The following is a 21,186-nucleotide window of genomic DNA, read 5'->3' on the forward strand; positions in this document are numbered from 1 at the left end:
ATACAGCCGTAACACTAAAAAATTAACTTAGACTGATTGAGCTAAAATTGACTAATTTAAGTGTTAGGCATGCCCTGTTGACCAAAAGTATTAGGCATGCTTAAGAATATATTTTTCTAACTTCCTTTTTGTATAAATATTTTGAAAAATAATTTGACTAAGCTATTTTAATAATCTTAAATAAAATTGTCACTTGGACCCAAAAAAAAAATACTCTCTCTATCTAGAATTATAAGACATTTTGATACTTTTATTCATAATCAATGTAGTTTTCCTAAAAATGTCATTAATGAAAATTTAAAACAAATGAGATTTTTATATTTAGTTGTCATTAAATTAAGCTGTTAAATATGGATAGATATAAAATGAGTAAAAAAAAAAAATTAATGATGCTAACTATTTTTTAAGAGGCAGAGCCTGATTAAAAATTAAAAATATCTTATAATTATAAACAAAAGAAATATTATTTTATAAATATAAAAACATAAAATAGAATCTCCCCTCATTTAGCCAAGGAAGCAGCTGAACAATCCCAACCCTTAAACAAAAAAAAAAAAAACTATAATCATTCGCATTATTGCACGCCAACGGTTATCTTGTAGAACAGTTTTTCGAAAGAAAAATTGTTGCAAATGTTTGACAGTTTTATAATAGCTGTTAGCTTTTATTAAGCATAAAAAAATTGATGATCGGTATAGTTGATAGAAATTGATTTGGTTAAATTTAATTTTTGTGTACAAGTGTCCTTTTTTTCTTTTTTATCTGAAAATAACTGTACCAACAATGAAATTTCTTCGTGATTCCAAGCCATCATAAAAACGGGGGACTACAGTGAACAATAACCCAACCGTGTCTCAAATGCTTTTAATAGGAAGGTGCTTAGAAGCAATTAAAAAAAAAATGAAAGGTCATCTGATTTGAAGAAAAAATAACTTGGGCTGCAAGGTTAATTGCACGAATAGAAGAAAGAAAAGAAGAGATCCCAACTCATTCAAAGAGCCACAAAGTGCATAATTAGAACCAGTTATCCTGTTTAATTTCTGAAAACGAACAAAATCCCACTTTGATGCATTTAACCAATTTTCACAGCAAATGCGTACAAATATCCAATTTCCTGGAACCTAAATTGTGGGCAATAATCACCGAGCAGAACAGAACGGAAGGGGCCAGCACACGCAGCCCAAGTAGATGTGGACTCCTAAACGTTGATTTCACAAGAAGTTGATCTGCGGATGCACAACACACAATCCCTACATTCTAAGCTAACAGTAAGTTACAAAGGATTTGGCACACGTTATACAACCCCCACCTCACTTGGCAGCCCTGCCTCTGCTTCTGCCTCTTCGGTTATATTTGCTAATTCTTTTACCCTTTTGCTTATCAGCAATGCTCCTCGTGGACACTGCCAAGTCTGGTTCTGGAGCTACCTCAGAATGTTCCTGCTCAAACTCATTTTGGACACTTGAACTGTTCTGCGAGCCAGTGGCAACACCGTCATCTTCATTGGTCGCAATGTTGTTGTTTACAGTCACATCAGGAACCTCCGTGCAAGTACCACTCCTTGGTTCACAAGTCTCTTGTTCAGCTGCACCCTTAGATATCCTTTCATCACCTAAACCAACTGTATCGTGTTTGTTATCCAACGTTTTATCATTTTGTTCAGTACCCGGCCCTGCATTACTAGAAAGCATGGAAATGAAAAAATTAATTTATTTTTTCACCATAAGGACAAACTGCCCCCCAAATATTCCCAGACATGTGAAAGAAGTTCACTGATTCTCCTGATATGATTTTTCAAGCTAATCAATTATTTTTAACAACACATAACTTTAGATTTCTGTACTTTGCTCGAATATTACTATAGATCCCTGCACTTTTTTTTTGTGTTTTAGGTCCCTAAATTTTTGCTTTTCAGTATTCTCGGTCCTTATAACACCGCTTATGGAGAGACCTAAAACATCAAAAAACAAAGGTATAAGGACCTAGAATACTGAAAAAGAAAATACAGGGATCCAAAGTTATATTTTCTCATTATTTTTTCTAGTAATTGAGATGGTGGGGTGCAAATGAGAATCATTGCTTGTTTGAGCTACCAACACTTTGATTACATTCACTAGCATAACATAATTTATAATCATAATTAAGGTACCATACATTTACCTGGGTCCTGAGGAGGGGAAGCCATTTGCTGACACATCTGCTCCTACCTTCTCTTTAAGCACTGAACAGCTTCCGTCATGCAATACAGACTCTGAAGCTGCATTCAGAAGGATAAGAACCTAATGTTTGAAAATGCTGGATAAAATAGATTGACTTAAGTACTTCAAAATAAGGAAAATTTCAAGCATCCTCCAACCCTACATACATCTGATAGATGAATGTAAAGGTCATGTTGAAAACTAGCACAATATATGAAAACGGGTCATCCAAAAAATGTAAAACATGTTCACGGAAGAAGAGACAAGAATACCTTCTCTGGTTTCTTTCGTTGAATCTATCTCATAGTTCGCCCCATTCATATCACTGACGCCATTTACTTTAACCATGCCACCAACACTATCACATTCAACGAAATGTTAAAACCAAGACAAATAACTAAAAATATACTCCAGAAAGGGAAAAAAGAATAGACACCATCCAGATTCCCCAACGTAAGCCTGATTAGACCCAAATACCTGAGACAATCAGTTCATTATAGATGGCTGAACAGGATTACAAACTTAGACATAAATTAAATTTTCATTGAAGCAATTTTGCCATTGTGATGCCTTAAAGTTGGAACATTTTCCCATTGGTCACTCACAGAAAGTTCCATCATCAATATCCAAATATGGGAATTCAGGCTACTTCTGATAAGGAGAAGATCAATTTCAAACATAGAGAGCACCATACTGAAATTTTAACCAAGTTAGAGACTAGAAAGTTTAAGATCCCTCAGAAAAGCAAAAAAGGAAAATGAAATTGTTGTTGGTTAATTTATACACTAATAAGAACTCCAAAATCAATTCCCAAGCACTCCATAGATCAAAAAAGAAAAAAGAAACCCAGTTAAAGAAAAGTCAAAGTGGGACGAGGAAATGAAAAAAATATCAGAAAATAAAAATTAATCAACCTGATAAAAATCTAACAAAACTATTAAAAAGAGAGGAATGCAAACAAGAAAAATATATTCTAACCCGTTTGTTATCACATCATCTGCCGACCTTAGTTTATGCTCTGAAATTGTTCTCTCTCTGCAGTCATCATGTGAACCTACGTGGCATGATTTTTCATATGCAAATTAAAACTTGTAATGGGGGAAATGAAAACTATGAGCATGCATAAATGATAAATGTTTCATCTGTTGTTCAAATTACAGGCACAGCAACAAAAGGCACAAAATTCCCACTTACAACCTTCTTATTTCTCAGTACTAAGATGAAGATAGATAATTACTTGTGGTGTCATAATCCAAGTAAATATATGAGCCTAAAAGCTGAAATCAAGCAGTATGAAGGAATCGGTACAGTTGGAACAGATAAAAATTTAACCTGGTGAAATATCAGTAGCATTTACCTTCAGTTTGCCAAACATTGGTTTGAGAGCCCTTATAAAAATGCAAAAAGTTCAACTATGTTAGGACATCAGATAAAATAATTATGATTAAGAATGTCATAAAAATGGAAAAAAGAAAGCCTGAAGATAGGCTTATAAGCACCTGATTTTGTTCTGAATTAATGTTAGCTGAATCAGAACGGGCACTTTCAAGTTGAACATCACCCTGTTTCCTCTCCAGATCTAAGGGCAAAAGATGAGGTAAAATGTTTTAGACGTCAGAAAAAAGTAATTCATGTTCCCAAAAAAATCCAAATGAAGCTATCTGTCCTGCGACAGATGAATGAATACCACTGAACAGATGGGTTTCTCACAGATGAAGAATCATACCTGAAGCTTCATGAGTATTAAATTCATTGACCAGGTTCAAAGATGATACTGAATTGGTAAAATTAGGCACTTTCTCTCCCACAGCAGATTCAATATTTTCAGTAGCTGAAGGATTCACGTTATTTTTACATTCCACAGCAAATGCAGACCAATCAATCTTTGAGGAGGGAAGTGAACTAAGCATCTGCTCAGTTGCCCTGGAACGTACTCTTCGTATTTCATCCTGAATACTCCATGACCCCGTAGCTGGAGAATCCCTTTTCAACTGCATCCCATAATCAGCACATGAATCATGCTATAATCTATAAGCATAATGTTTTGACATTTCACCCTAATGACTGAGTTATCTACATAAAAACTAACATATACAACTTCCTTGGCAAAGTAACATTCACGTAGTGCTAAAATCAAAACCTACATGAATAAGTTTGTCTTGTCCTCAATCTAATGTCCATTTGGATACAAAAGTGGCACATCATGAATTTCAGCACTAATGACTGTTCTGGTTTATCAATATCTCTTGTCATGGGAGAATCTGTTTAAGAAATCAGGACTCATCGTCTAAAGTTCAAACTCGGTACCAGTCAACAACATCAAGCTAAAAAACAGTCAACAACATCAAGCTAAAAAACACCAGTCTAAATACAAAATAAGCCTTTCCCTATAATAAAAGCAACAAGAACATGATATACACATAATTTGAAAACATAAAATCAGTCAATTGCACCTTGGTGGATGATGCAGAATAGCCACTAACTGGATATGGCGTGTCTTCTTTTAAGAGTTGAATTCCAATTGGTGTCAAAGGCTTGCTATGGTCTACAGAAGGAGATGACCAAGGGGGGCGTGAGCGCATATATGACTTAGCCACATCAACAGGCGACCCTTCATCTTTAAGAGCCTGCAGACCAGCCAACTCCATTGGTAAAACCAAACAACCCAAGGGGGAGGAGGAAGTATGTATAAGCATCACGATATGTTTTGATACAAGAGAAAAAGAAAAAGTTACTAACTTGTGGCAACGTAGCCATATTTAAATTGTGACTTCCATAACCTAAATCTGAATTTGAATCTAATCTGGACTTCTGCTCCTTTAACCATTTCTTTGCCTCCATAACAGCTGCACTGCTGAGATCAGGTGAATCTGTATTGGAAACCACAAGGTCAGGAACAGCAATCATCTAAGATTAGAGTTGTGTGATAAGACTATACCATTTGCAAGAGTCCTAATGAGCATATCACTTGGCCTCTGATTCCGTTCTTCATTGGCAGAAGTATCCACCACTCTTGATCTAATTATTCTTATAAATCGATCACATTCTTCCCTATTCAAATGTTAAGCTCTTTTAAAATTTTATTCTGAACAACTAAAGAAAACAGTATTAAAACACATAAAAATTCCAACTTTTCAGCACCTTGAGAATGTCTCGCACATAATTAGCTGCTCAATGACATGCTTGTTTTTGTTATCCTGAACTACTGGTTGGAGATCCTTCCCAGAGGCATTGATCACTTCTAATGTCCCCCACTTCTGTAACCAAAGAAAAAGAAAAAGAAAAAGAAAAAGAAAAATCTTATGGACAATGCCATACAAAAACAGGGGAACAATTCAAATAAAAACATTGATCAAAACTGCTTCCAGCTAAACGGAAAAGGTTATATGCAGTGTTCTCCTAGCAATCCACATCTAAAATGATTATTAATTATTTAGGTGTATCAGTTACTACAATATATTACTATTACTATTATTATTATTATTATTATTTTTAGGAGTGGGTGGAGGGAGTAAGGAAAAGACTATAGTCCACTAAGCTATTGGATGCCCACATACAAGTAGAGCAAAATGTTTAGGACGACAATATGAAGAATAATATCATGCTTGTGCTATGTACAAGTGATTGTAAGTGACTACATGCATGTTTGTCCACTTTCATTTTCATGCATGTTCAATGTACAAAAGCAGTTGGACTTCGAAAATAAAAAGGCATAGAAGTGTAGGAAAACAGGTCCACTAAATAAGCAAACTAGCACGACATCTCTGGCACAATATAGAATAGTAGGGAATCAATTACCTTATTCAAGGTATCATCGCCTTTAAAGGATATACCATTGTCGTCGTTAGCATTACCAATTTCCTCCTCTGCAACAAGGGACAGCAGACACATTATTCAGGAGGGGATGGGGGGTTCGAAACTAAAGTCACGTCCTTGCTTGACAATAAAGCAGGGCAAATATGCATGAAAATACATAATTCCACATCTTCTATTTTGTAAATCTAATTAAGCACATTCGGATAGCTGTAATAGCTGGCACTTACGCCAATAAGTCGAAGGCTAAGCTTGGCACGTCAAAGTTCTGCATACTCCACTTCACGCAGAAAGATAAAAAAATTTTCCTAATTGATAACTTCAAAAGACTAAGACTTAAAACCCTAGAATTCCAAGTAAATAAAGCATCCAACTTGAAATCGTAAACTCGTTACATGGTGTAGGCATTACCAGCAGTGGAATCGTTAGCAGAAGACGAGGAAGAAGAGGACGAGGACGAGGACGTTGGCGAAGATTCTAAATCGAAAACCGTGGATAATAGTTTGCCAGCACCAGAAGCAATGGAACGAGTGGGGGAGAAAACAAAACGAGAGAGCCAACTGGGGCTCCGAGAGGTGGAATTGGAGGGAGCAGGTCGGTCGTAAGGAGTCTTGGCAGAAGCGGCTCGGCGGGGCCGGACAATTTTGCCGCCGGATCGAGGCTCGGGAAGTCGTCGAGATCTGGAAATGGAAGCCATAGCAACGGTATGAGAGCAGAGACGACAGATAGGCAGAAATTGAAGGAAGGAAGGAAGCAGAGGTTTGAGTTGAAGTTCTCTGCTTATCGGACGTCAAAACTCAAAACCTCTGCTGAGAGAGAGAGAGAGAGAGAAGGAACAGAAGGAAGAGATGCTGTTGACAATCCTCCATTTGATCGTTGGAGCGGTTATCTTCAGTTTATTCCCCCTCTTTTTTTCTCTCCTTCTTTCTTTGTCGTCTTTTTTCCCTTGAAATTAGTAAATAGTGTGTTCCTCTTTGGAAAATTAACCTGATATGATGTTGTTAACTTATTATATGAAGTTTTTTTAGGAAAAAAAAAAGGAAGAAATACCGTTTTTGTTTTGCACTTAAAACAATAAATAATACCGAAGAAGTTTCAAGTCTGGCAGCTGCTGCAAGTGGAGGCTCCACATTCGGGGCGAGCGACTCTGTTAAGGCAACGCGCTAGCGATGTTTCATTGTTTTATTATTAAATCAAAATACAAAGAATAAAAGTGCATTTTTCAAAATTATTTTTTAAAAAACATCTAACATCCTAAATTATTAATTAAAATAATTTTATTTATCATTAAAAATTATCAAGTGAAACTCTAACGTTAATCATTAAAAAATTTAAAGATAAAGGTAATAATATTTTATTTTAATTACTTTAAAAATAAAATTGTTTTGCTCACTTGTTCAGGATATTAGGTGTTTTTTAAATAATACTTTAAAGATAAAAAAGCACATTTACCAAAATAAATAGTCTTTCAATGCTTCATAGAAAGATTATCTAATTTTTGATATGAGATACTTGGTGGGATATTAATTATATTTTTAAATATTATCTATATTTAAAGTTATTAATTATGAGAAAGAATATAATATAAATTTTAATTTTGTTATTTAAAATAAAAATTAAAATTAAAATTTTTCTATTTTGAAATAAATTTAATAACTTAATTATTATTTTAGCTTTACTTTTATTTTTACTGCAGATTTTTTTTTTGTCTCTCATAGTATATATTATTTCGCGAACAATCAGAATCATCAAAATATTAAATATATATATATACATATATATTGTTGTGTTAATATAATTAATACAAATTATATTTCTATAACCTGCGTCTTTGTATTTTCTAACTTTTCATTTTTAGAGGCATCCCATAGCATACGAATATTTAATATCTCATATAAATTATTTTTAACCGGACTCATTTTTTTTAATTCATGCATGATAGAATTTTAAATAAATTACACTATTCGTAATTTACAATTTACAAATATCAATAATCTAGGGTTTATATATAGAGATTTTGATGATGACATGATATTTTTCGTCAACAACACAGAATGAGGCAATTTGACCAGAGTGTTGTGGAAAAAAATTTATTTATCAATATGCTATATTTTTAAAAATTATTTTTTAAATACTATAAATTTAAAACTCAATTTAAATCAAACTAAATTTTAAATTTTTTTTCAACGTAAAGGTACATAACTTGGTTTTTGTCAGACCAAATTCCATACCTATATTTTTAAAGAAAAAAATTGATGTGATAGGCATGGCGATTACCTATCGATCTACCACTATCTCCCCAATAAATGATTACACTTCATTTTTTTTTTTTAAACATAAAAAATGAATGAGTGGCTCATATAAATTTAATCTTAAAAGACTCAAGTCCATAAGTTCAATTATCACAAAATTTATTATTTTTTAAACTCATCATTTATTTAAAAGGTCTAAAAGCTGGACCCTTAAACCAATTTTTATTATTTTTTATTTTTTAAAATTAAAAATTTTAATTATAATATCTTATATATTTTTGAAAATATAAATTATAATGTTTAAAAATTAAAAGTAAATAACTAAAATCTTTATATCAAAGTAGAAATATATATTTTAAAATTTAAATTTAATTTAAAAATTAAAAAATATTTATTTTTAGGGGTGAAAATAAAGTGGGTCTAAAAGAGTTGCCCTAACCGTAACTCATTTTTTTGGGCTTATCAAACCTAAGCTTTAAAACTTAGTTTTCATGAAAAAATGCAATTTTTCAAGTCCAAACCTTTATAAGAACAAGCATAAATATAGCCCATCAAACCCAATTCTTATTATCAACTCCAATAGTTTTTCTTCATTTCATTGTGGGTTCTCCCTCCCCACTCCTCTTGTGTGGGTGTGTAATGGATTTGGTTTGGGTTATTTTTTGACCAACGTGTCTTTAAATGTTTATATATAACATAATATAATATTAATTTTATAATTATAATTAAGTTAAAATATATAAAACTCTCTTAAAATTTGGAGCATGTCAAAAAAATCCCTCATCTTTTAAAATTTAAAATCAACCTCCTTAATCTCTAATTTTTGTTGGTAAAAAATAATCTTTAACTTTTTTATCGCCGACTTGCCTACTATTGTTTCTTAATTATTTCAGGGTTAAGGTGCAAAATACCCATCGAGTGATTAATCAGGAATATCTAGTAATTTAAAGTGAGAAAATGATAAAAATATCCATAACATTGATAGAGTTGGTGTAAAAATGATCAAACCGTTGACTTTATCTTGATGTCATTAGTTTTTAGTGTTAAATACTAACTGTGTTTGTCCATTAGTCTTTATTGGCATGGATTGAAGAGGAGACAAAAATACTTACCAAATCCTTAGTTATAAGCATCCAGTAGCTTTAAATGAGAAAAAAGATAAAAATACCAATAACATTGCTAAAGTTGGTTCAAAAGTGATTAGTCCATTGAATATCTTAAATGTTGACTCTTTAGTTAACATCTAAATATAAGTTGATCATTTGTTTACTAACGTAAACAAAAAATATTTCCAGTTTAATTTCTACGTAGGTTGGTGAGTGATGTATCCTGCCAATTTTTTTTTAACGTGTCCTATCCCCTCCCTCCCTCCTTCTCAACTCTTTTTTTTTTTGGTGGTAAAACCTAAGATTTGATATAGTGGGATAAGTTATACATAATCAAAAATCAAGATTAAGCATGCCTTATAGGCCGCCTAGTGTTGTAAAGAAATGAGCGATTTAACTTGATGTTCAATCAACATGACATTTTTTCTTATGATATTCATACAATAACTGATCAACCTTTATAAATTTCATTTCAAAATTTTTTTGGTCTATGTTGATGAAAGAATTGTTAACTTTTACTTGGGTGTTAGCTATATAGTCAATATTATGAGTATTTTTACTCTTTTTTTTTTATTTTAGGCTACTGGATGTTCCCAATTGATAACTTTATAAATGTTTTTGCCCCCCATTTAGTCAATGTCAATAAATACTGACATGTGCCAAGTACAGTCAATATTTAATGCTGGAAACTAATGGCGTTAGGATAGAGTTAATTGATTTGTTATTTTTGCATTAACTCTAATAATGTTATGAATGTTTTTATCTTTTTTTTTTTTTTTTGCTTTTGGTTATTGAATGTTCCTAGCCAACCACTTAGCAAGTATTTTTGCACCTCAGTCCATTATTTTACTAACAAACTACAATGTCATGTTAAGAAAAAAGCATGAAGCTTACGTTAGATGCCACGTAAGTTTCCACGTGCATTTTTTTTATACAACATGGCAACTTCTATTAACAAGATAATTAAGAAATAACAATAAAGGAATAATAAGAAATCTCAATTATAGAACATTATTAATGACGCCTCTAATTAAAAGTATCCCTCTTATCTTATTTATAATTCGCTTCTAACATTTTCATGAAAATAAGGAGAAAACCTTTAACCTTAGTAACTCTATATAAAAATTTAATAAGTTTTAAATTTTATTCTATTAAATATGCATATCTTACAAATAAAACATTCTAACATGCACATAATTTTATAAAAAAAATTCAAAGGTCGCAGGAGACAAAATATTTAAAATTAATAATAACAATAATAACTTTTGTAAATGTTTGTTTTTTTTTTTTTGGGCCAGCGCTTTTGTAAATGTCTGTAAACAATTAATGAAATACCGATGCAGATGATAAAGAAAACAGCAATGTCTATACATCACTCAATAAGAAACGCAAGGGGAAGAGAAAGGAAAATTAAGCAGGAGAAGGGGGTAGTGACAGGCATAACTTGCTAGGGCTGTCACAATAATTGTGTGTGTGTGTTTTTTTTTTTAATTGTTTAGCAGAGAACTTGGTTTGATGAAGATCAAGTTCCGTACTTTTATGTTAAAAAATTGAAATTTGGCCTAATTTGAATTGGGTTTCAATCCTATATAGTATATGTGGAAATAGTTTTAAAGGCATTGCATATGGGGATATATATATATTTATTTGGTATACGGTGGTCAAATTGCCTTGATGATCCATAATGCTGGCAAAGAAAAAGAGGCAGATTTTTTTAAAAAGAGAAATTATGGTTGGGTAAAAAAAAAAATACCCTTAAGGAAAGTCAGTGGGCCGAGATGTAGAATGGTCTGAGTTATGGAGCTATGTTAACCAGACCTAATGGGCCGACAATGAGATAAGCTATTGCGCAAACACAGTGCATCTCCTTCGTTTCTCTCTCACCGACTCGTTCCTTCCCAGCCGTCGCCTGCCTTAAATATTATTAATCGATCACAGAACCGAAAATAATATCAGCGTCTCCGGTGAAATTCTCCTAACCCTGATAATTCAGGTGAATTCGCAAGAGCTTTTCAATCATGCCAGCTTTGACATGTAACGCTTGCAACAAAGAATTCAACGACGATGCAGAGCAAAAGCTTCATTACAAATCCGAGTGGCACCGATACAATCTCAAGCGCAAGGTTTCCCTTTTTAATTCCAACACTTATTCATGATCCTTTCGCTGCATCTTTAATTTTCATCCATTTATTGCATACTTTTCCAGCAACACTGAATATAAACAATATATCTCTGACGAGGTTATGCCCTTGAATGTTTTGCCTTTTCACTTGTGAACAAATACATTGAATTGGTGAGTATGCGCCTGCTCATTACTGATACTATCATTCCTCGCTTTTGCTCAATTTTACCCCTCTACTTAAAATGAGTAGAGCTGACCATATTAGATAGATACGCGCTACATGTTCTCATTACTGAATAAATTTTCTCTAATAATCCGGTTGCTCCAAAACAAAACTTTTTTTTTTATGTTGCTTGTCCTTAGACTATTGAAAACCTTGACTCAACTTTTTATGTTGTGTATGTTTAAAGCGTCAATATATATGTATGCATCTTGTATTCGTATCTTGAAATTTTTAGTATTGGACACGCCGTATCGTGTGGTACGCACGCTCATGAATGTTCAACACAGCTTTCAATTTGTGCCAATTTCGTATGCTTTGAATTTGTATATATGCATATCCCATTTTATTTTACCCTCTGATATCGCATTGTGTGTTAAATATATGATTTTATTATGCGAGAAGGATTGTTATTTCTTGTTGAAATTTTCTGGGGAGGTTTGTGTTGGTTTTTAAAATGTTCTGTGTCTTAGGTTATAAATGATTTCTATCGGTATCATCTTATACACTCGATTTATTTCTCATGGAATGATGTCATTTGCGTTTTGTTTTTTAATTTTAAAGGTGGCTGGTGTCCCTGGGGTGACAGAAGCACTGTTCCTGGCTAGACAATCTGCAGTTGCTAAGGATAAATCAAATGAAACCCCCATGCTCTATAGTTGTGGCCTTTGTGGAAAAAATTATAAAAGTTCTAAGGCTCATGCTGAGCATCTCAAGTCCCGTGGCCATTTGATGCGGGCATCTCAAGGAAGTAGTCATTCAGATGACAAGGCAATAGTCAAACCACTATCACAACGTGTAATGAATAGACCTCCTCCCAGAAGAGATGCAGACAATGATGAAAGTGAAGGAAGTGAAGATGAATGGGAGGAGGTTGATCCTGAGGATCCTTTGACTAATGATGCTTCAACGTCCATGAGTGGTTTGAATGTGAATGAGCATGATGACAATGTTGATATGGATGAAGATGATGATTATGGGGATTTGGATCCATCATGCTGTTTTATGTGTGATCAAAAGCATGATACTATAGAAAGTTGCATTGTTCACCTGCACAAGCAGCATGGATTCTTCATTCCAGATGTTGAGTATTTAAAGGATCCAAAAGGCCTGCTTACCTATCTAGGCCTTAAGGTATTTAATTACAGGCAATTGATGCTTGCCTCTTTTATTTTATTTTGCTCAGTAAGGCTTGATTTCATCAACCTTTTCCTGCTTGTTTACCTTCTAGGTCATGAGGGATTATATGTGTCTTTACTGCAATGATAGATGCCAGCCTTTCAGCAGCCTGGAAGCAGTTAGGAAGCACATGGCAGCCAAAAGTCACTGTAAAGTGCATTATGGTGATGGCGATGATGACGAGGAAGTGGAGTTGGAAGAATTCTATGATTATAGCAGCAGGTTAGCACAGTTCTTGCTCTCCTTTTTTTTTTTTTTTTTTTTGGTTGATGTCTTCCTCTTTCCAAACTTTTGTTCTTGATCACATACAGTATTATGACCTGCCTTTCCATCTCATCTCAACTGCTCTTGATTTTGTTTGCAGTTATGTGGATGAGCAAGGGAAGCAACTAGTTCCATCGGGTGATGCAGCCAACAATGTTGAACTGGGCCGCGGTGGATCAGAGCTTGTAATCACTAAGAAATCAAATGATGGAATATCAACTAAAACACTTGGTTCTCGTGAATTTTTGCGTTATTATCGTCAGAAACCCCGCCCATCATCCTCAAACAGCATCGCTGTTGCTGCTGCATTGGCTTCAAGGTTTTCTTCTTAACTTTGTGCTCTATTTTGTTTCAAGTATCAAGGTGAATGTTCACCGAACTACACTTTGTAAATGATATGGTGTAATGGTGAGGATGGGTTAATTATTTTGGATTTTTTTCAATTTTTTTTTTTGATGTTCAGTTACAGGAGCATGGGCTTGGCCACAGTGCAATCAAGGGAGCATATGGTGAGGTTGAAAGTGCTGAAGGAAATGAATAGGTCTGGTGTGGAAAGCATGCGTTCTAAAATAGGGATGAAAAGTAACGTCATCCGTAACTTGCCAAAGAATGTCCCATATTAGTCCCCTGCCTCCGATATTGATTTTGCCCCCTTCTGTTTATTTAGTTTCAACTGTGTAACTATTGAGTTTTGAGCTTGATTTCTAAAGTAATTTGAGGTTTTGGCTCCCCCTGAACATCTGGCATCAGCATTTGTGGGTGTATGCTTTGATGAAATGGCATTACGTTTACCTATTGGAAGATGGTATATGACTTGATTACTGCTTTCGTTGGTGCTACTGCTAGATTTATCATTCGGGTATGATAAGTCCAGGGATGAGTTTTGGCGGATCGCTATTGATTTTTTCAGGAACACGTGGTGGTATGGGGCCGGGACATAGTGAAAGATTTTAATTTAGTCTAAATAAAACATTAATTCAACTTTTCTGCTTGCATCTCCAAGTAGATGCGAAGTCTCCCCATGTGTGAAAACCTTGTAAATTGAATTGGGTTGTAGGGGGTGTCAAGCTGAGATTTTTTGTATTAATCGTTTCATTAGAGAATGGTTGTTCTGGAATTGAGAATTCATAAATTTTATGAAGTTTGGATTTTGTGTTTGATAAAAATATTAGTAAAATATAAACAATATTTATAAAAAATTTACAAAAATTCATGGATGTTAAAGTTTAGAGATTTGCTCATGTTATGGTGGCAATAAAACTCCAACAATAATGGTCAGAATAATGTACTTGGTGATGATGTTATTGGGCTTGCTGTTATTTCGAGATTTCGAGATCCCAAAGAGTGGGCTGGAGACTTTTTTGCTTTTACTTCCGTCCTCATTTGGACATTAAAAATAAAAAAAAGTCAGAAGTCTGAACAAAACCATCTTCAAAAAATAAGATTTTACTGTCAATGTACTCTATAACTCATATGGTTATGAGTTTAAGTTGATGCAAGGATTTTATTAATGGTTGATTTGTAAGTGCTTTTATAAATACTTTTTAAATTTGAAAACTCGATCTTGATGAAATTTTAAAATTCAATTTATCTAACCTTTCTTATGCATAAAAAATAATAATAATAATTTGGAGGTTGCGAGCTGGAAATCATGAAGTGTTCGCTGTTCAGAGGCATGAGATGAGCTCTGTCCATGGGAAAGAAAACTGCGAACTAAATTAGAATCACTGTCTTTGAGACTTTAATCTCCAACCACATCGAGAATTCATTCTACAGTCGAAAAAGTTATCAATTTTCGTTGTGGATCGTTCCTCATATTTCTTAGTACATTTTCCTCTGTTGCGAACTTGCTACCACAACTGTTGGAAAATGATGAGAATTTTGGGGAACTACCATCCAGCAAGCATCTTCCTCGAATATTCCAAGTAATTATTGTGGATTGACAAGTCCCTTTCCAGCATATGACAAGTCCCTTTTCATCGATGAACTTTTTGGGTTCAGCATTTAATCGACCTTGGTTTAAACGGCTATGCAATTTCCTCCGACTTAAATGGACATTTTTCTTTCTTTCTTTCATAAAGATATCTTTCTTCTCACTTGGCCATAATCTTTTGGCTTAAATGCATTTCTAGTCCTTTAATTTTACAAGAAATTTTACTTTTGATCTTTTAATTTTATAAAGTTTTTAACTTCACATAAAATTTTATTTTGATCTCTTAATTTTATAAAACATTTTTAAAGTTCTTTAACTTTAACTTTAATTTTATTAACAAAAAATTTTTACATTAAACTTTTAAATATTAACAAAACATGATCAAATATTGATATATTAATTTTATTTTTTAAAATAAAAATGATTAATATAAAAAAAAATCATTTGAAATTGACAATGTTAGAGTTTGAGTAATGAAAATGTATTTTATAAACTTAGGGTGCCAAATTAAAATTTTATATAAAGTTAAAGTATTAAAAACACACTTTAACCTAATTTTTTTATTTTTTAAATAAATATGTATGCGTGTGTAATAGTTATTCCAAAATCTTGTAATAAAGTTGCACGTATTTGTGGCAAGAAAAAAGTTGCACACATTTATTAATCCAACAAAAGTAGTATGTATTATTCAATAAGTAAATATTACATGAATTACTTTTTCACATAAATGGCAATTAACACTATTTTAATCCATCTAATATTTCATAAATAATAAAGTATAATAGCGTTATGCATAATTGACGCTATCTAATTAGACAGTGCTTGTCATTGTTGTTGTAATATTCCACAGATCACTTTTTCACTTTGGCCCAAAAAACTTTTGTCGGAAGTGACGTCTTAATATTTTAACCAACAAGAGACATCTTCACTTGAGCAGCCTTGATGCGTTGTCCAAAATATGACAAAAAAGACTTATAAATTATGACTAAAAACTTGCCTTAAATTTAGTTTCGTGTTCTGGCCCAAAAATACTCAAATTTTGTGTTGATTTCATTTTTGCTTCTTTCTGTTAACAGTACGCAGCCCAAATAACATCAAATTGGAGAGGCGTGCGGCAGAATATAATGATGAAATCTTTTGGAGCCTGGAGGGAATCGTTCAAGAATTTTCCTTCTGTAAAAATAAATTTAGGTGAGTTATGTTAAGGCAGTTCAAGCTTCACAGTAACTGGTTCTCTCATCGATGGAGCTTGAAAATTAGCATTTCGAGCTTGGCTAAGCCTGTTCCTCTCACGTTTTTATTTGAACTACAGGATGACACCCTAGAAGTAGCTAGCTGTCACTTTCCCGACTAAACCAAGCATCTCAAGGTGACATGCTTAACAGCCAACAAATGGAAATCCATACAGAAGAGTAAGTGCGAGGGAGAGTAGGCGCGACTCGTGCATATGCAGGAGAGTTGGAGTGCATTACGTGAGTACTCAATAATTGTTTGTGTAGGACTCCAGTTTGTCAGTTTGAAACAGAAATTTAACTAGGTTTCGGTACCTATTTCAATTATGGTGCCAATTCCGGCAAATGCACGTCTCAGACTATATGGAGCATTGTTTCTCACACAGGTGATAAATCTCACAAGCAAAAGATAATCGGTCGGTGGGATTCTAGCCACAAAGGAGATAAGAATCGTAATCCCCTAATTTTACAGTTGTGGCGATTTCTATCTAATTAATGAGACCACAAAGTCAAATAAAGACGAGCACTATGGTTATATAAAATTATAAAGTAATATTATACACATTAAAAAAAAACAAGGGCTAACAGCTATTATATTATACACATTAAAAAAAAAAGGGCTAACAGCTATTATATAGTTATTATTCTAACATATCATGATCAATTAGCGATATGTACATGGAAAAGATGTAAACTAGTTCTATCATAATCAAGCATCAGAATGCTTGCAGAAACACTAGAAGGTCGCACATGAGAAAATTAACAGGCTTTCAATGCCCAACATTCAGTCAGATTGAGCTAACAAATGGAGCGATTAAAGCTAATCATTAAACAAAGCTTCTAGTATGAGACCCACAAGGAAGTATGCAACTGCTCAGTTTGTAAAGTTGCCCATCAGCACATCTCATTGTAAATGCAATAAATGTAACCTAGAAATGTATGCCAGCTGCACGGAGATCACACTGCTTCCCATGTCCTGTGGAACTCTGCCTTTCGGTTTGCTCCACTTCTGTTCACGTACTGCCAGCAAACTCAGAGAATAAGTACGTCTAAAAAGGGAATGAAATAAAAAGACTACAACACCACTGCTTCACAGGTCAGGAAGAAAGCTATCATCAATGAAAGTGCTTTAGGGGGGTGCGAGGTCACATTGTGACTCATGCAGAAACAGGCCAATTTTCGTCTAGAGTCGGGACCTTAGTACAATAAAAGAGGAAAACGTAGATTATTTACTGGCACCACATACCTAGTAGTTAGTTGTCATAGAAGCGGGATCGGCGTCTGTGATATCTGAAACGAGGAAACAAGAATACATGATAACAGCAATGAGAATATAGAAATTCTACGAACTTGGACATACTAACATAATATTCCGATTCAAACTAATATTCCACATCCATAACCCTGATAACTGCTTCAAAACTGAAGAGTACACTTATAACCAATGTAGGTTGCCAATCACACAGTCATGGGAAAATGGTAATGGACGATTGCTTGAACTTAGATGAAATCTCATCCTTAATGGCTCAAGTAAGAAGCCTTTAAGCCCGTCTTCCAATATGAGAAATGAGCGAATCAGCCTACAATTTTCTGAAATACAATAGGAATGAATTATCTATTGAAAAAAACTACTAATTCTATTTAGCGTGGAGTCTACAACTAAGGCAACCTAAATATGATTTAAACTTAAATGAAACCCAATGAGTGAAGACTGATAAATTTTCTCCTTTGAAATAGTGAAATTGTAGAGCACCAAAACAAGCCCAATCCTTTTAAAAAATAATTCTCTCTCTCTCACATCATAATACATCAACACATGGGCATTAAGCAATCATGTATTCTGATGCCATAGTGCAAACGTCACATCACTTTTTTTTTTTGTTTTTTGAATAAAAAGGAAACTACATTCATCAGAACGACAGCCACTTACAACCCAGTAAGCAACAAAGAGAAATCAAGGTCTCTACACTGAGACACAAAATGGTCATCACAAAAACAAAGAAAGGAAAAGGGAACTTCAGTCACTTGTTATGGATTGCATGAGGAAGCTTGGCACAAATTTAATTATAGTCCAAACCATTAAACGTTCCTTACAAAGTCCTAAACATAAATTGCTAGAAATTGACAAATCAGAAAGTCAATATGAGATGTAAAAGACATTATGATTAAAATGATGAAATTGCTGGCAAAAGAAAGTAAAGATGAAGAAGAGCTGCGCACCTGCGATAACCACTGCTACCCCTTGAGGGGCCAACTGTACTACCAAACTCATCATCAATATCATCTAGCCTATAATCAGTATACTCGACTGATGCTACAGAACCTTCATCAGAGTTTGAAGTATCAAAACTTAAACGGCGATTACCCCTTCTTGTATCACTAACTCTTGACCGTCTTCTGTTTCTGGAACTCCTGAAGTTGTCAAAGACCTGATACAAGATACAAGATGTCCACCAGTTGCCTTCATCTCCAGGGAAGTCTTCAAACTCATCAGCAGTATCATCATCTCCATATTCAATCACATAATCTCCTAAAACCACCCCCCGAGGGATTTCTGAATGAATAGTGCTCAAGACATCTACAATCTCAGTGGACTGCTGAAAATTCTCCCAATCTAGCTGACGAGCAGGGTCAATTTTTGATGGACGAGCATGGGGGTGTTCCTGTTGGGCATGCTCTTGCAGCTCCAAGAAACTTCCCATGAATGAGCATTGCACCTCATCACAACAACGCTTCTTCTTATCCAGAAATAGACGGGCTCTGTCAACCACAATCCACCCAGACACTTCACCTCTGCACAAGGGACAACTCAGCTTGCATCGGTCATCTGATACCACTGGCTCTTTATTTTCTGTGGAGGTTTCATCAGACATCAAGGAGGATGACATGCCACATGCAATTTTAAAACGATCCAAACAATTCGAGTGTAATTGACTTGTGTCGCATATAAACGGACGGCATCCTTGATCATAAGATGAACATTGGAGCAGAACACTATTATGAGGAAAATCCAAGCATATGGGGCAGACCACATCTTCCCAATGGATATCTAACATATCCCCCATGCTGTCAAAATAAGCTTGAACTGACTATTACAAGAGGTCAGAAAACCATGAAAAAGCCACTTATACGAACTTTGTTCTTGAGCTTTGCATTTCCTCAGATCAGATTATATTGCCCAGTCGGTAATATATTTAGAATTCTAACTGTAGCCTAACAGAATAACATACAAATAGTTTAAAATGCTATTCCAATAAAGCATCAAGGTGTTGGAATGACTTGGAAAACATAAAGTGCTGGGAAGATAAAAACCCGTTCAGAATGTTATATAGACGAAGATCATAGGTATCAAAGAGAATAATCATGTAAAGGTAATATAATGCTTCCGTACACCAGATGTCCAGAACATCTCCCTCGAAAATGATACATCAGATTAGACTCTAATCCCCTATGGCTTTCGTTAACAAAATACTTGAATTCCATAATCAATATACCTCCTCCCACATCTAAAACTTCAGCCAAACACAAAGCTGATACCTGTATATGCCTAAAAATTTAGCATAGAATCCAGTACCAAAATCAAATAAAATATTCTACAAAACAACACAGATAGTTTAGTGCATACAAAAAACAGGTGTGTCAGATAAACAATCAGTATTGGCCAAAAATAATATACCCAACCTAACAAGACAGGAAAAACTCAATAAAACGTTAAATAACAGAGATCATGTAATTCTGTAACTCAATTTCTCTGTTGAGAAACACAGACCAAGTTGACCTATTCTCAATAATGAGTATATAGTCGCTGTAAAACTAGTAGATACAAAAAATAACGATAAAAATTATAATCGCGAAAAAAAAAAAAGAACTGCGCTCGAACACCTAGAGTAAAACCAGGAGACGAAGCGCGAGGCACTCGAGCAATCGAGTACATTGAGAATAGGTTCAAGCACACCTTATATTTGAGAATTGATGACCGAAGACGGAAACTAACATGAAGAATAGTCGAGAGAGAGAGAGACAGCGTTGTGATCTTCACGAAAATGGAGATTCCGGTTTGAGCCGCGGTAGGTAGGGTCTCTTTCTTCCTGTCTTCCAGATGGTGTTAATACTTCGCCGGAGGAAGATTAAAAGCAAAGGTCGTATATCGAGCCGATTGACGTTAATGCCCTCCTGATTCTTGCATAATTGCATTGACCCAATCCCTGCTTTGCATGTTTGTGTACAGGCCAAGCTCATGTCAAGCAACTTGATCTGATTGAAGCCTGACTTAATTTATTAAACTAAATTTTTTTAGCTAAACCGACCTAGCTGAATAAGTCAGGTTTATTTTTTTAAAGCAAGGCTTATAAACCCACAAGCTTGGCCAATGTAGGTCTTCTTATTTACTTTTTTATATATTTTATTTTATTTTAATATTAAATTACATTTAATTTATATTTTTTTGATGAATAATTGAGCCTTATTGATGATTTAAGTAGACTTAAAATTTAATGAAAGCTATTCAAAGCCTATTTTCTTGAGTATTTTTAAGGTCTTACTTAATACATTAGGCCTTTAAAAAAGTTTCAGGCTCAAATTCGAGTTTAAAAAAAACTTGTATACAAGTTCAAGTATTAAGCCTTTATTATAGGCTCATGTTTATTTAAGTAAGATCTAGCCTATTGCCACCCCTAATTTTGGATGGCTTGTTTTAGTTTTAAAAAATAAGTAACATTTATATTTATATATTTTAGTGATTTTATGAAAGGTAATTTATTTTGCAATAATTTTATAAAAAATACAAATTTTGTGGTTTTTTGCAATGATAAAAAGTGATTTGTTATTTAATAATTTAAAACAATTAGGAGTGGATTTAAAAAAAATG

At 33.9% G+C, this 21,186-nt stretch overlaps 3 protein-coding genes across 8 annotated transcripts; 1 reads left to right on the plus strand and 2 right to left on the minus strand.

Moving 5' to 3' along the window:
- Positions 1 to 987: 987 nt before the first annotated feature.
- LOC129294463 (protein KAKU4) lies at positions 988 to 6,961 on the minus strand. Of its 3 annotated transcripts, none has more exons than XM_054932858.1 (13): positions 6,423 to 6,952; positions 5,997 to 6,064; positions 5,340 to 5,455; positions 5,137 to 5,249; positions 4,938 to 5,068; positions 4,652 to 4,825; positions 3,925 to 4,189; positions 3,698 to 3,777; positions 3,556 to 3,586; positions 3,204 to 3,252; positions 2,471 to 2,556; positions 2,161 to 2,257; positions 988 to 1,680 (listed from the first exon to the last, which is right to left on the minus strand). In XM_054932858.1, exons 1-13 carry the CDS (start codon positions 6,706 to 6,708, stop codon positions 1,311 to 1,313), a joined length of 1,866 nt encoding a protein of 621 aa, XP_054788833.1. In that variant the 5' UTR covers positions 6,709 to 6,952; the 3' UTR covers positions 988 to 1,310. The 3 variants fall into 3 exon arrangements, with proteins under 3 accessions (XP_054788833.1, XP_054788831.1, XP_054788834.1); XM_054932856.1 differs by having other exon boundaries at positions 3,177 to 3,252; positions 6,423 to 6,951; XM_054932859.1 differs by having other exon boundaries at positions 1,519 to 1,672; positions 3,177 to 3,252; positions 6,423 to 6,961.
- Positions 6,962 to 11,214: 4,253 nt separating this feature from the next.
- Positions 11,215 to 13,955, plus strand: LOC129294547 (cytoplasmic 60S subunit biogenesis factor REI1 homolog 1). The gene is made up of 5 exons (XM_054932968.1): positions 11,215 to 11,492; positions 12,276 to 12,845; positions 12,943 to 13,112; positions 13,255 to 13,473; positions 13,618 to 13,955. Exons 1-5 carry the CDS (start codon positions 11,388 to 11,390, stop codon positions 13,775 to 13,777), a joined length of 1,224 nt encoding a protein of 407 aa, XP_054788943.1. The 5' UTR covers positions 11,215 to 11,387; the 3' UTR covers positions 13,778 to 13,955.
- Positions 13,956 to 16,924: 2,969 nt separating this feature from the next.
- LOC129294729 (uncharacterized) lies at positions 16,925 to 20,491 on the minus strand. Of its 4 annotated transcripts, XR_008589438.1 has the most exons (5): positions 20,275 to 20,491; positions 18,540 to 19,532; positions 17,684 to 17,909; positions 17,566 to 17,609; positions 16,925 to 17,339 (listed from the first exon to the last, which is right to left on the minus strand). XR_008589438.1 is itself a non-coding variant. In XM_054933202.1 (4 exons), the coding sequence occupies exons 2-3, from the start codon at positions 19,382 to 19,384 to the stop codon at positions 17,573 to 17,575; spliced, it is 882 nt and encodes a 293-aa protein (XP_054789177.1). In that variant the 5' UTR covers positions 19,385 to 19,532; positions 20,314 to 20,477; the 3' UTR covers positions 16,925 to 17,339; positions 17,566 to 17,572. The 4 variants fall into 4 exon arrangements, 3 of the variants coding, with proteins under 3 accessions (XP_054789177.1, XP_054789176.1, XP_054789175.1); XM_054933202.1 differs by lacking the exon at positions 17,684 to 17,909 and having other exon boundaries at positions 20,314 to 20,477; XM_054933201.1 differs by lacking the exon at positions 17,684 to 17,909 and having other exon boundaries at positions 18,540 to 19,856; positions 20,314 to 20,477.
- Positions 20,492 to 21,186: the final 695 nt, after the last annotated feature.

This window comes from Prosopis cineraria, unplaced genomic scaffold, assembly GCF_029017545.1.
Source record: "Prosopis cineraria cultivar Desert tree isolate PC_DT_omini unplaced genomic scaffold, ASM2901754v1 PC15, whole genome shotgun sequence".
NCBI classification, from domain to species: Eukaryota; Viridiplantae; Streptophyta; class Magnoliopsida; order Fabales; family Fabaceae; genus Prosopis; species Prosopis cineraria.

What these genes read in the sequence shown, in the direction of transcription:
- LOC129294463 (XM_054932856.1), bottom strand. Translation starts at nt 6,708, where the DNA reads ATGGCTTCCATTTCCAGATCTCGACGACTTCCCGAGCCTCGATCCGGC. An exon ending in ATATGGCTACGTTGCCACAA is followed by an intron (nt 4,826 to 4,937) that starts GTTAGTAACTTT and finishes GCTGGTCTGCAG; the next exon opens with GCTCTTAAAGATGAAGGGTC. An exon ending in GATGATGTGATAACAAACGG is followed by an intron (nt 2,557 to 3,176) that starts GTTAGAATATAT and finishes TGAATGTGATAG; the next exon opens with TGTTGGTGGCATGGTTAAAG.
- LOC129294547 (XM_054932968.1), top strand. Translation starts at nt 11,388, where the DNA reads ATGCCAGCTTTGACATGTAACGCTTGCAACAAAGAATTCAACGACGAT. An exon ending in TTCTATGATTATAGCAGCAG is followed by an intron (nt 13,113 to 13,254) that starts GTTAGCACAGTT and finishes TTTTGTTTGCAG; the next exon opens with TTATGTGGATGAGCAAGGGA. An exon ending in GCTGCTGCATTGGCTTCAAG is followed by an intron (nt 13,474 to 13,617) that starts GTTTTCTTCTTA and finishes TTTGATGTTCAG; the next exon opens with TTACAGGAGCATGGGCTTGG.
- LOC129294729 (XM_054933202.1), bottom strand. Translation starts at nt 19,384, where the DNA reads ATGGGGGATATGTTAGATATCCATTGGGAAGATGTGGTCTGCCCCATA. An exon ending in GGTAGCAGTGGTTATCGCAG is followed by an intron (nt 17,610 to 18,539) that starts GTGCGCAGCTCT and finishes TCCTCGTTTCAG; the next exon opens with ATATCACAGACGCCGATCCC.